Genomic DNA, 12,369 nt, shown 5'->3' on the forward strand with positions numbered 1-12,369 from the left:
AGTTGTCATTACAAAACCAAAATGGTGCTTTACATCTCCAACAAACTTTCCTAAACTGTAGGATACATAAATAATTAGCAAGCAGTGTTACAAGAATGGGACACCTTCACTATAGCTTTTCAGAAGGACATACAAATGCAAAAATGCACAGACGTCACAACACTTGAGTCTCTGATGAAAAATCTGGCGGGTGATTCAAACCTCCAGTGACCATTGAAATCTATGTTTTGGGGATGTAAAAGCTAAAATATGGCGGGTACTGACTGAGGAGAAGGAGGTAGGTTGTACTGTATGAGCTTGCTGCATGAGGTGCCTGTCTCAAACTACCCACACACCACCAAGCAGGAAGAAAACTGCACCAGAAAGGGAGGCAATTTGTAGCATCTAATAACACGAAAACCTGAATCCAGCAGGAATTGGCATAATTACTTTCTGACAATTAAGAGCACACACTTTAAATCTATAGGCACAGTAAAAACATCATCTTTTTTTTTTTTTTTTTTAACCTATTCCATAAAAAGCATATTGCTACGTCTGTTGATACAAAACAGTTCTAAAATAGGAACCTATGTCAGACCATACAGTGTTTTAATTTGGAATATGCTCCTCAACATTACTTTTATATATAAGAATTAGACATTTCTGTAAAGACAGATCCGCACTAGGCAACTTCTCAGAAGGCACCTCCAGTGTATCGAAGACATTCAAGTATGTACATGATTTGACAAGGAAGATTATAAGCTTTGAAATGATCCTTCCAGTGTAGTTTCAAGTAGTTCTTCTATACTCAGTAGGCTTAGTTAGAATCCACAGGCGAATTATAAAAATTGAAATGTTTCATACAACAACAAAAAAAACGCAAGTTCCTGTTAATAGTTGACCTACTTTTGTAAAAAAAAAAAAAAAAAAAAAAGCGATATTCACAGAAATACTGATCATTAGCGTTGGTGAATATCTCGTGTCTTGCTGCTTTTTCTAAATTAGTCTCAGTAGTTCAGCAGGAACCATGTAAACCATCGATCAGTCTGTGTTAAACCGAATATTTACCTACATACGAAAGCTGCGGGTCCTCTGAAATGACTGGAAGGGTCTCTTAAGAGTGAAAAATGACAGCTGAGACTTTAGGGTCGGTCGCTCAGGAAAGATCGCCATCTCGCTTTCTTGTGTGGGGAACCGTTCCTTGTAGACTTGTGGGTGAGCCCGCTGAAACTGAAGAGGAACAATTGGTTCAATAAGCAGATGTTTTCTTATGCAGATAATATACTAATATAGCAAGGATTTGAATCAAAAAGGGCTGGCAACTCGGATGCTCTTGAATAAAAGTCCTTTAATGGTTACACGGGTACAGGCTATACACTGAGGCGTTTCGGCTTCATCAAAGCAAGGATTCATCCAGATCATTTGATGAGGAACATCTTTAAAAGATGTCATCTTTACCTGCTCTGTGTAAATAGCAGCCCCAATCCTAGCAGTACCCCCATAGCAAGTCACCTACAATGGGGGCACTCATGCATGCTCACTCCTGAGCCCTGCTCTGTATTCATTAAAGGGGTTGTAAAGGTAAAAACAAAAATTCCCTAAATTTCTTCCTTTACCTTAGTGCAGTCCTCCTTCACTTACCTCATCCTTCAATTTTGCTTTTAAATGTCCTTATTTCTTTCTCAGAAATCCTCACTTCCTGTTCTGTCTGCAACTCCACACAGTAATGCAACACTTTCTCCCTGGTGTGGCGAAAGCCTCTTGAGGGGGGAGGGGGCGAGCAGGAGGGTCAGGATGCTATCTACTTTGCAGATAGAGAAAGGAGCTGTGTGTTAGTGGGCATCCTGACACTCCTGCTCGCCCCCTCAAGAGGCTTTAAACACCAGGGAGAAAGCCTTGCATTACGGTGTGGAGTTACAGACAGAAGAACAGGAAGTGAGAATTTCTCAGAGGAAATAAGGATATTTAAAAGCAAAATCGAAGGATGAGATAAGTGAAGGAGGACTGCACTAAGGTAAAGGAAGCTATTTAGGGATTTTATTTTTTTTTACCTTTTACAACCCCTTTAACACACAGAGCATAGCTTAGCCCACCCTGTCTCTCCTTACTGACTGTGATTGACAGTAGCAGGAGAAAATACCTCCTGCTGCTGTCTCTCAGCCAATGAGGAGAGAGCCTATATCCGGTAAATATAAGATTGCTTTGATGAAGGCTTAGGGCAAAATGCGTCAGTCTTGGGTGATGTTACTGCTGTAATGCTACAAATTAATAACATTTTCTATGGAGAAGCTGTAGAGTTGCTGGCGTGTACGAGAGGACATCAAGGGACAGTCCACATCCAGAGTCTAGGGGATAAGAAAGAGGGGGTGTAGTGGCGCTTGCAGTAAATAAATAAAATAGACAAGAAACGCACAGCAACGTGTGATAATGTCCAAAAAAAATGTGTTCACTCCAAATTCCTCTTTATAATCCTCTCGCATCAAATGACTTATGATGTGAAGGAGGGGATGTGCGACGATAATGAGATCCAAACAATATTTATGACTCAAAGTCTTGAGTTCATACACAATCATATATGATGAAGCAAAATGTGGATAATTGCATTTGTAAGAGCGGAAATAACGTCACCGACGGCACTTCTCCAAACACCTGACACGTTGCGTGGCTGAACTACGCCACTTAATAGTAGGTGGTTTTTTGGAACATTATTTATTTATTTGGCACATTTAATTAGTGCACCTAACTGGAACATTATTTTATTTATTTATTTATTATATGTTTATATTTTTTAGGCACAGACTTTTTATAGTGCACGTACTGTCATTTGGGTTCACCCTTTTACTACGTTTATTTGTGGTTACATGGATTCACTTTTACAGATGCAATTATCCACATTTTGCTTCATCATATATGATTGTGTATGAACTCTAGACATTGAGTCATAAATATTGTTTGGATCTCATTATCTTCACACATCCCCTCCTTCACATCATAAGTCATTGATGCGAGAGGATTATAAAGAGGAATTTGGAGTGGAACACATTTTTTTGGACATTATCACACGTTGCTGTGCGTTTTTTTTTTTTTTTTGCTTATTATTATAGTATTATAGTGCACGTACTGTCATTTGGGTTCACCCTTTTACTACGTTTATTTGTGGTTACATGGATTCACTTTTACAGATGCAATTATCCACATTTTGCTTCATCATATATGATTGTGTATGAACTCTAGACATTGAGTCATAAATATTGTTTGGATCTCATTATCTTCACACATCCCCTCCTTCACATCATAAGTCATTGATGCGAGAGGATTATAAAGAGGAATTTGGAGTGGAACATATTTTTTTGGACATTATCACACGTTGCTGTGCGGTTTTTTTTTTTTTTGCTTATTATTATAGTATTATAGTGCACGTACTGTCATTTGGGTTCACCCTTTTACTACGTTTATTTGTGGTTACATGGATTCACTTTTACAGATGCAATTATCCACATTTTGCTTCATCATATATGATTGTGTATGAACTCTAGACATTGAGTCATAAATATTGTTTGGATCTCATTATCTTCACACATCCCCTCCTTCACATCATAAGTCATTGATGCGAGAGGATTATAAAGAGGAATTTGGAGTGAACACATTTTTTTTGGACATCATCACACGTTGCTGTGCGTTTGTCTATTTTATTTATTTACTGCAAGCGCCACTACACCCCCTCTTTCTTATATGCGGATTGGTGCGTGAGCACTTTCATGTAGTGGCTGCTGCATATATTTATTTATTTATACACTTTGTTTATTAGTTAGGTTACCTTAGGTTAGTTGTGGTTTTGCGCATTGGTTTCCCCCCCCCCCCCCTTTTACAGAGTCTAGGGGAGTTGGCTCAGGTAAGCAAAAATATTTTTTTTGGTCCAAGACCTAAATGAGCATTTATACCTTGCAGTGTGGGGACCACCCCACCTCAGGGAAGGATTTTTCCCCCCAGAAACAGGCTTTTAAGTATAACTAAAGGCTTCTGTTTAAAAGTCTAAACACGTGCCAAAAATCTGCCTTTACCTTCTCTGACTGCGCCAAATCCTCCTTCATTTATGTCTCACACACTCTTCTTCCCAGACACTGCAGGCCACGGTGGGAGGGTTTCAGCAACATAAGGAGTGCTGCCAATCAAGAAAGCATTGGGCAGGGCTGGGTGTGGACATCTGCTGATAGACAAGCTGAATAATCTGAAGTGGTAATGTTGATAGCCATGCCCCCAGCAACACGTTTTCAACCAACTGTAGTGCAAGTAGGCACAACCCACATGAGAGTGACAACTCTGCTCTGAATTCAAAGAGCAGTTCAGCATTGTTGCCACCCCATCACACTGGTAGAATCAACAGATGTGTAGGACACTAAATGCGGACTAAGAAAAAGAAATGTAAAGTACAGTTGCACTTATAACTATGTCCTGCAGCACACAGTCCTACTTTAAACCCTTCCATGCCACAGACATAAGGCTTACGTCAGCAGCAGTGGAAGCATTTCACCACCTGACTGTTTATTCAGATTCCTGAATGTACTAGACACATCCTAGAGCTTAAAGAGGGGGTTCATGTCACAGATAGGTGTATGCTCCCCGCCGAAAGGTAACAAATGGGCGGAAGTTTCACTTTTGGGTGAAACTCAGCATTAAGAGGTCGATTCTGAATTGGTTCATTCATTCACAAAGATCTGTAAATGGAAAGACTACAAGTCCCATCTGTTACCAAGGCAAAGGAACTTGTAATTTCACTCTCTCCAGCTCCATAACTGAATCTCAGTATGGACCTGGGGCTGAAGAAATAGTCTGCAAGAGCCTTTGCATTGAACCCACAATCCACTAAACAAAATTCCTAAATGTCAATATAAAACATTTTTTTCTACTGGTAACATGACCACCTAGGAAGAGGTGGATCAGAGTCCCTGTGGACATAGTTGTTGTGGAAATTTTTATTAATGTATAGTGTCAGATATCCCCCCAGTGGCAGTTTTGCACACTTGACACATACAGACACCGGTGAAGGACCGTTGGGTGTGGAAACCCTCTCCTGAAAGCGGGAGATCTCTTGGCCCTTTAAGGGATGTTCCCTTATGCCCCACCAAGAGGCTGGCCACCTCATGGAGACTGCATCCCGGCAAGCAGACCCACGTACATGGGAACAATAGTATAACCGTAACAAAGCATGGCTCGCTGAGCCTCATGAAGTACAGTTTGCGTAAATGGTACCGTAAACAATGAGAATATGCACACGGTCCTGATCAGAGCAATCATCGCAGTGTTTGTACCGGGCACAATGTGAGGCGCATTGTTTTGGATGCCTGCGCGTGCATTTCAGTGGAAAACTGCAAACATTGCTCTGCACGTGAACAATTTCATACGTCACTACCTAATATCTATTTGAATGTATACATGTGTCCGATTGGTCCTTTTTGAAGGTATACAAGTGTGATTGGTCGATTGTGAAGCCACCATCGGTGTTATCCCTGTTCAGCCCTATAAACAAACGGGACCCAACCTAGTTCAGGACGACTTTTATACTGATGTCCAAACGTGATACCAGTCTCTGGGTCACTTGGGTTTATACAAGCGCGCTTTACCAGATTATACAAAAAAGAGCTGAAACTGTGCTCATTAGCGCAACTGAATTATTTGCTTATAGGCAAAGCTCATAATTTCCACAACATAGTGTGGGCAAGTGCCTACTAGGGAAATGGGCTGCTAGTGAGTGAGACTAAGCAGCCTATGCTAGGGAAGCCTTGGGTCTGCAATTTCCCATCCTTTTGGGTTCTGCCCTCCACCCTGGTCTAGATATAAATAGGGGGAAGGCCGAGCTCAGAGAACGCCGGTGGCAACGCATGGGAAGCAAGAAGGTCCGGATTACAAAGAAGGATTAGCTGGCAGCAACGTTAGTCTTCCTTCCAAAGGGGATACTCTAGCAAGTGCCTATCATGGACTTGTACAGCTATGCCTGGGCAGCCACAGCTTAGTGAGGGGGACTGAGCCTGCATTATTGATCTGTAATGTATGCATGAAGGTAAAAAAAACCTTGTGTGTCTTTAATACCACTTTAATGAAAAGTATTGCCGAGTTTTGTCAGCAAGAGACTTAACATTTTCCTTTTTCCTGGGGTGTCCGCTCCTGGACTGCAAAACCGCCGAAATGATTCTTTAAGAAAGTTACTGCTCCAGGTGGATTGTGTTAGGATGATCAGTATGGTCTCAGGAGATCAAGGGTGCTGGCAATGCACAAGGCAACAAATGGAAAAAGAAAATATGGACAGCCGCACTCCAAAAAACCTTGATGGTTGTCTTTATTTAAAAAAGGAAAAATGCACTACAAATCACAGCACACAACACAGGGGTAAAACAGCTGACACGTTTCGCACTATAAATAATTAGTGCTTATAGTGGAGGTTCCATCAAAAAAAGAATTTTGCTTTAAACTGTAGCTTACGACTAAAAAAGAAAAAAAAAAAAAAGTTTTATTTTTTTTACTCATCTGGAAATGCCTGTTGCTATGCGGTCCCACGAAATCTGCCTTTAAAACCACCTAGGATTCTGACATCTCCCTCTAATGCTCCTGGGAAATGTGTGTCATCATTTCCCAGGATGCAGTGCGCTGTCCAATTATCACTCCCCAATTATCACTCCTCATCCAAGACTTCCAGGAAGTAAGTGCATGTAGGCTTCACAATGCCCACAAGCAAAATGACAACGGTGTAGACATAGTTTTATAAACTATCTTTTTTGAATATCTATGCGGATCGGCAGCGGATTGTAAAATAGTAAGTGACCAGATTTATATTATAAAAATGCAGGATGAAAGGACATACATTTAAAAAATGCGAATTGTGGTTGGAACTTCGCTTTAATCATAGCAATGATTCTTTAGGAATGCAGATAAAAAGTTATATTCAGCTACTTTAACACCTTCCCTTTTGAAAACTGATTTTTCATTAGTCAAATGTCCTTCACAAAGTCAATGAGAGTGGTTTTATGCCAGTTTGTTATAGATTTACTGCACACTATACACTTATCTGTCAATTTAATGCAATTAAGAAAGTGTAGCGTTTCCTGGGATACCCCATGCATAAATCAATGGCTAACATAGTACAATACTTCAATAAGAGCAATGAAATTTGCGACAAATTCAACATTACATATAAAAAGGATCAGCTTTTGGACTCTTTGGCACCGCCACTATGAATACGTTAGGAGTTAGGTTTGAATCTGGAAAGACTGCTTTCAGGCAATACAGGAAATGCCAATAAAAAAAAGAAGTAAACTCAAAAACTCTCTCCAAGCCCTGGTTCACATTGGTGCGATTTGACAGGTCAAACCGGAAGCAATGTCACCGTCCTAAATCGGTGCGACACTGCAATTGTGGGGCTGCACCAATTTCAAAAAGTAATTTCTGTACTACTTTCTGCGATTTTGGGGTGCGATTTCCATTGACATCGCAGCCGAAATCGGGACCGACATGCTGGAGTGAAATTGTGCAGGTTTCATTCACACAGCTCAGCGTGAACCTGGGTAAAAGAAAATTAAAAGAGTTGTAAAGGCAGAAGGTTTTTTTTATCTTAATGCATTCTAGGCATTAAGATAAAAAATACTTGTGTGTAGCAGCCCCCCTAATACTTGCCTGAGCCCCATCACTCTCCAGCGATGTCCACGAATCCCTCGGCCGCCCGGGACTCTCTTAATTGGCTGGGGTACAGCAGCGGGGCCGCTGGCTCCCGCGGCTGTCAATTAAAGTCAGTTAGCCAATCAGGGGAGTGAGGGGGCAGGGCCAAACGGCAGTTGTGTGTCTCAATGGACACACCGAGATGCAGCTTGGCTTGGGTGCCCCATAGTAAGCTTCTGGGCTATGGGGGCACTCGTCAGTAGGGAGGGGCCAGGAGCAGCAACGAGGAACCCGAGAAGAGGAGGATCTGGGCTGCTCTGTGCAAATCCAACTGCACAGAGGAGGAGGCAAGTACAACTTTTTTTTTTTTTTTTTTTTTTTTAAGAAAAAAAATAACAACAAGCCTTTACAATAATTTTACGTTAGAAATAATTAACGAATCTTATATACTTATTAAATCTTAAGAATAATTTCAGGCATGGCTATATTCTACAGCAATATTGACCCTGCTACTTCAGTGCTCTCCATTTGCTTTCCGGCCCCTTGTGGAGTGGCTATTCTTTTGCTTACCAAACATCCTTTTCTGAATGAGTGCAAAGCGTTCTCCGATTGGACCAGGAGTAGAGGTTGGGCAGTAATGTCATGCCTCATTCAATCAGAAAATACTTTGCATGCATTCAGGAAATTCAAAGTGTTATCTGAATGGTGCTCATGCCAAGCAGCTGACATTCGGTGTTGAAAATGCAGCAGGGCAACCACTCGACACAGGACCCAGAAGCGAGTGGAGATCACTGTGTAGTGGTGTCTACGTCGGTGATTTCCAGCTTTCAGGGGCATCCGCCATAAGTACATTACTTATAGCTTTGCCAAGAATTATTGTTTAATCGAACAATATAATAAATATTGTTTTCTGCAGGGTTTTCATTCACATTCTGTGCCTACTAGTCTATGTCCATGTGTATACTACCGTCACAAAAATATTTGTGGATTGCTTCAGACAGTTTTAATTGAATTTTATGGAACAGTAAACACTGATAATCAGCTGCCCATGTAAGCCTTAACCACTTCAGCTCTCATACCTGTATATACTGTGACAGGAAGTCAGGTAAATCTGCGGGTGTTGTCACAGACGGGACATACATTTCTACCTTGTTTAGACAATACACCAATTGTTATTAGGCGTCGGCTGCAAAAGCAGCCAGAAAAGGTCTAAGGGCGTTGGAAAACTTCAGCTGTTCAGAATAAGGCAATTAAGGCCTCTATAAGTAATCCAGAGGATTACCACCGATTTGCTGCATCCTGAGGCTGAGTGAGGGAGAGCAGTAGCTGAAAGTCTTCTGAGGAGGTGAGGAGGATTGATTTTTCTGTGTGATAAAAATCAAAACGAGACTATTGTTTTTCTACTGTATGACCAGCAGTGTCTGCCCAGCACTAGGCTGTGCCAGACTCCCTAGATAGGTTCCTGTGTGGTGAAGGTAGACGCCCCAAGTGGCTAGGGTTTATTTTATGTTTGATTTTGTTTATGCTGTTTGGATGCTTGCACTTGTTTCCAGCAAGATGGAAGAATTACCAAAATCTTTGTTTTCAACCATCTTCGACTGCCTGTCTGTATAAATTCAGTGTGTAGGGAACCCATCCAGGGGGTCACACACCCCGCTACCGAGCTAACCTTTTTTTACTTTGGCATTACTGCAGATATACTTTTTCTTTTAACCACTTCCCGCCCGGCCTATGGCCGATTTACGTCCGGGAAGTGGTTATGAAATCCTGACAGGACGTTCTAGAACGTCCTGCAGGATTTCACGCCGCGCGCGCCCGTGGGGGCGCACATCGCGGCGATCGGTGATGCGGGGTGTCAGTCTGACACCCTGCATCTCCGATCTCGGTAAAGAGCCTCCGGCGGAGACTCTTTACCACGTGATCAGCCGTGTCCAACCACGGCTGATCACGATGTAAACAGGAAGAGCCGTCGATGGCTCTTCCTCACTCGCGTCTGACAGACGCGAGTAGAGGATAGCCGATCGGCGGCTCTCCTGACAGGGGGGGTTAGCGCTGATTGTTTATCAGCACAGCCCCCCCTCGGATCGCCACACTGGACCACCAGGGATGCCCACCCTGGAGCACCAGGGTGGGCAAAAAAAAAAAAAATGACAAAAAAAAAAAAAAAAAAAAAAAGTCTAAAAAATAAATTAAAAAAAAGCATAAAGAAAAAAAAAAAAAGATGCCAGTCAGTGCCCACAAATGGGCACTGACTGGCAACCTGGCAAAAATCAGTGCTGCCACCCCAGTGTCCATCAGCGCCACCCCAGTGTCCATCAGTGCCACCCCAGTGTCCATCAGTGCCACCCCACAGTGCCCATCCATGCCCAGTGCCCACCTATCAGTGCCCATCTGTGCCACCCATAAGTATCCATCAGTGCCGCCCATGAGTGCCCATCTGTGCCGCCTATGAGTGCCCAGTGCCGCCCATGAGTGCCCATCAGTGCCGCCTATGTGTGCCCATCAGTGCCGCCTATGTGTGCCCATCAGTGCCGCCTATGTGTGCCCATCAGTGCCGCCTATGTGTGCCCATCAGTGCCGCCTATGTGTGCCCATCAGTGCCGCCTATGTGTGCCCATCAGTGTCGCATACCAGCGCCGCCAATCAGTGCCACCTCATCTGTGCCCGTCAGTACTACCTCATCGATGTCCATCAGTGCCATCTCATCGGTGCCCATTAGTGCCGCCATATCAGTGCCCGTAATTGAAAGAGAAAACTTATTTACAAAAAAATTAACAGAAAAAAATAAAAACGTAATTTTTTTTCCAAATTTTCAGCCTTTTTTTAGTTGTTGCGCAAAAAAAAAAAAAAATCGCAGAGGTGATCGAATACCACCAAAAGAAAGCTCTATTTGTGGGGAAAAAATGACACCAATTTTGTTTGGGTACAGTGTAGCATGACCGCGCAATTGCCATTCAAAGTGCGACAGTGCTGAAAGCTGAAAATTGGCTTGGGCGGGAAGCTGCGTAAGTACCTGGTATGGAAGTGGTTAAATGAGGAAAAGGAAGGCTCTTTGGCAATATTGGTTTGCCAAAATATTTAAATTATGTAATTTCTAGACAATTTTTTGAAAAAAGTGTTCTTTTCTAGGACCCAAGAAGCCTCCTGCATACCATCCCACCGGATCTCTGCTCCAGGTCCATCCATAGTAATACAAAACCCTGGGCTGCACTGTTGGCCACACCTCTTGACCAGTTTCACACTGATTGGGCCTCTACAACTAAGCCCAATCAGGATGTAACACGTCAGTAGGGTATGGCCAACGGGTAAGGACTGTAGCTGAAGCTTGAATTTAAACTTTGAGACATGGTTGATAAACAAAGTACAAGCTTCAGTCTTCACCTGTTGGCCCGGCACCGACGCATTTAATCCCGATTCGGCCTCTACGATTAAGCCGAATCGGGGTGAAACATGTCGGGTGGGGGATGTTTACTGTAGAAGTACTTTCACTTTGGGGCATGGTTGATACACACAGAATGCAGCCCAGGGTTTTGTATTACTGTAGCATTCGGTTTTGGCTAGCGACTTTAAGTGGTTCTAAAGCCTTAAAGTGGAGGTTCACGCGAAAACTTAATTTTTAAACATTAGATTGATGCTCATTTTGTCAAGGGGAATCGGGTAGTTTTTTTTAAAATCAAAGCAGTACTTACCGTTTTAGAGAGCGTTCTTCTCCGCCGCTTCCGGGTATGGGCTGCGGGACTGGGCGTTCCTATTTGATTGACAGGCTTCCGACAGTCGCATACATCGCGTCACCATTTTCCGAAAATAGCCGAACGTCGGTACGCAGTCGCCGTATAGAGCCGCACCGACGTTCGGCTTCTTTTGGCTACTCCTGACGCGATGTATGCGACTGTCGGAAGCCTGTCGGATGCCTGTCAAATAGGAACGCCCAGTCCCGAAGACCATACCCGGAAGTGGCGGAGAAGATCGCTCTCTAAAACGGTAAGTACTGCTTCGATTTAAAAAAAAATACCCGATTCCCCTTGACAAAGAGAGCATCAATCTAATGTTAAAAAAATAAAATTTCGGGTGAACTCCCGCTTTCAGGTTTTTAACCTTCAAGATGACTATCAGCTACTTCCAGTGATGGCGCCGCCTCTCGGAAGTTCGGCCCCTCGCTTCCTTCCTCTCTCACCGGGCCAATTAGAAAATGCAGCAGGCTTCATGTGTAGTAGGGAACCAGAAATGGCGGCGGCTACACCCAACATCTGATCTGAAGGCTCCCTGGACATTTAAGTGTCCATATATTAAAAGTCATCAGCTGCAGTATTTGTAGCTGCCGACTTAATTTTTCATTGGGGGGGCTGCTGGACCTCCTCTTTAGGTAGTTTTACTGTAAAATTAAAAGTACACATTTATCTAAAAATATACAAAAGTACGATTTTTGTCTTACCTGTAAAATCATTTTCTTAGAGTACATCACAGGGCATCACTTAATTCATGACTACTTATTCTGCCACCTTCAGGTGAATGTACAGTGGGCAAAAAAAAAAAAAAAAAAGCAGATTTTCCCATTAGACATAACCCCTCCCTGTTCAGCCAAGCCTTAAGCCTAGTACACATGGGTCAAATGTTGGCCTGTGTGTATGGAAGCCGGGGGAGCACTCCCCCGTCAGAACACAAAAGAACAGCAGGGGAGATCGCTGCAATAACGTCAGAGCTGTCAGTTTTTCCCTTTGAACACGCTGGGTTGAAGGCATAAAA

The 12,369-nt window shown here is 42.9% G+C and overlaps 1 protein-coding gene across 1 annotated transcript in view; it reads right to left on the minus strand.

Moving 5' to 3' along the window:
• Positions 1-571: 571 nt before the first annotated feature.
• Positions 572-12,369, minus strand: part of DEPDC1B (DEP domain containing 1B) — an 81,620-nt gene continuing 69,822 nt past the window's right edge. Inside the window, exon 11 of the mRNA XM_040339685.1 lies at positions 572-1,209. Within this exon, the coding sequence (XP_040195619.1) occupies positions 1,048-1,209 (162 nt within the window). The 3' untranslated portion in view covers positions 572-1,047. The remainder of the gene's footprint in view (positions 1,210-12,369) is intronic.

Source organism: Rana temporaria, chromosome 1 (assembly GCF_905171775.1).
Source record: "Rana temporaria chromosome 1, aRanTem1.1, whole genome shotgun sequence".
Taxonomy (NCBI): domain Eukaryota; kingdom Metazoa; phylum Chordata; class Amphibia; order Anura; family Ranidae; genus Rana; species Rana temporaria.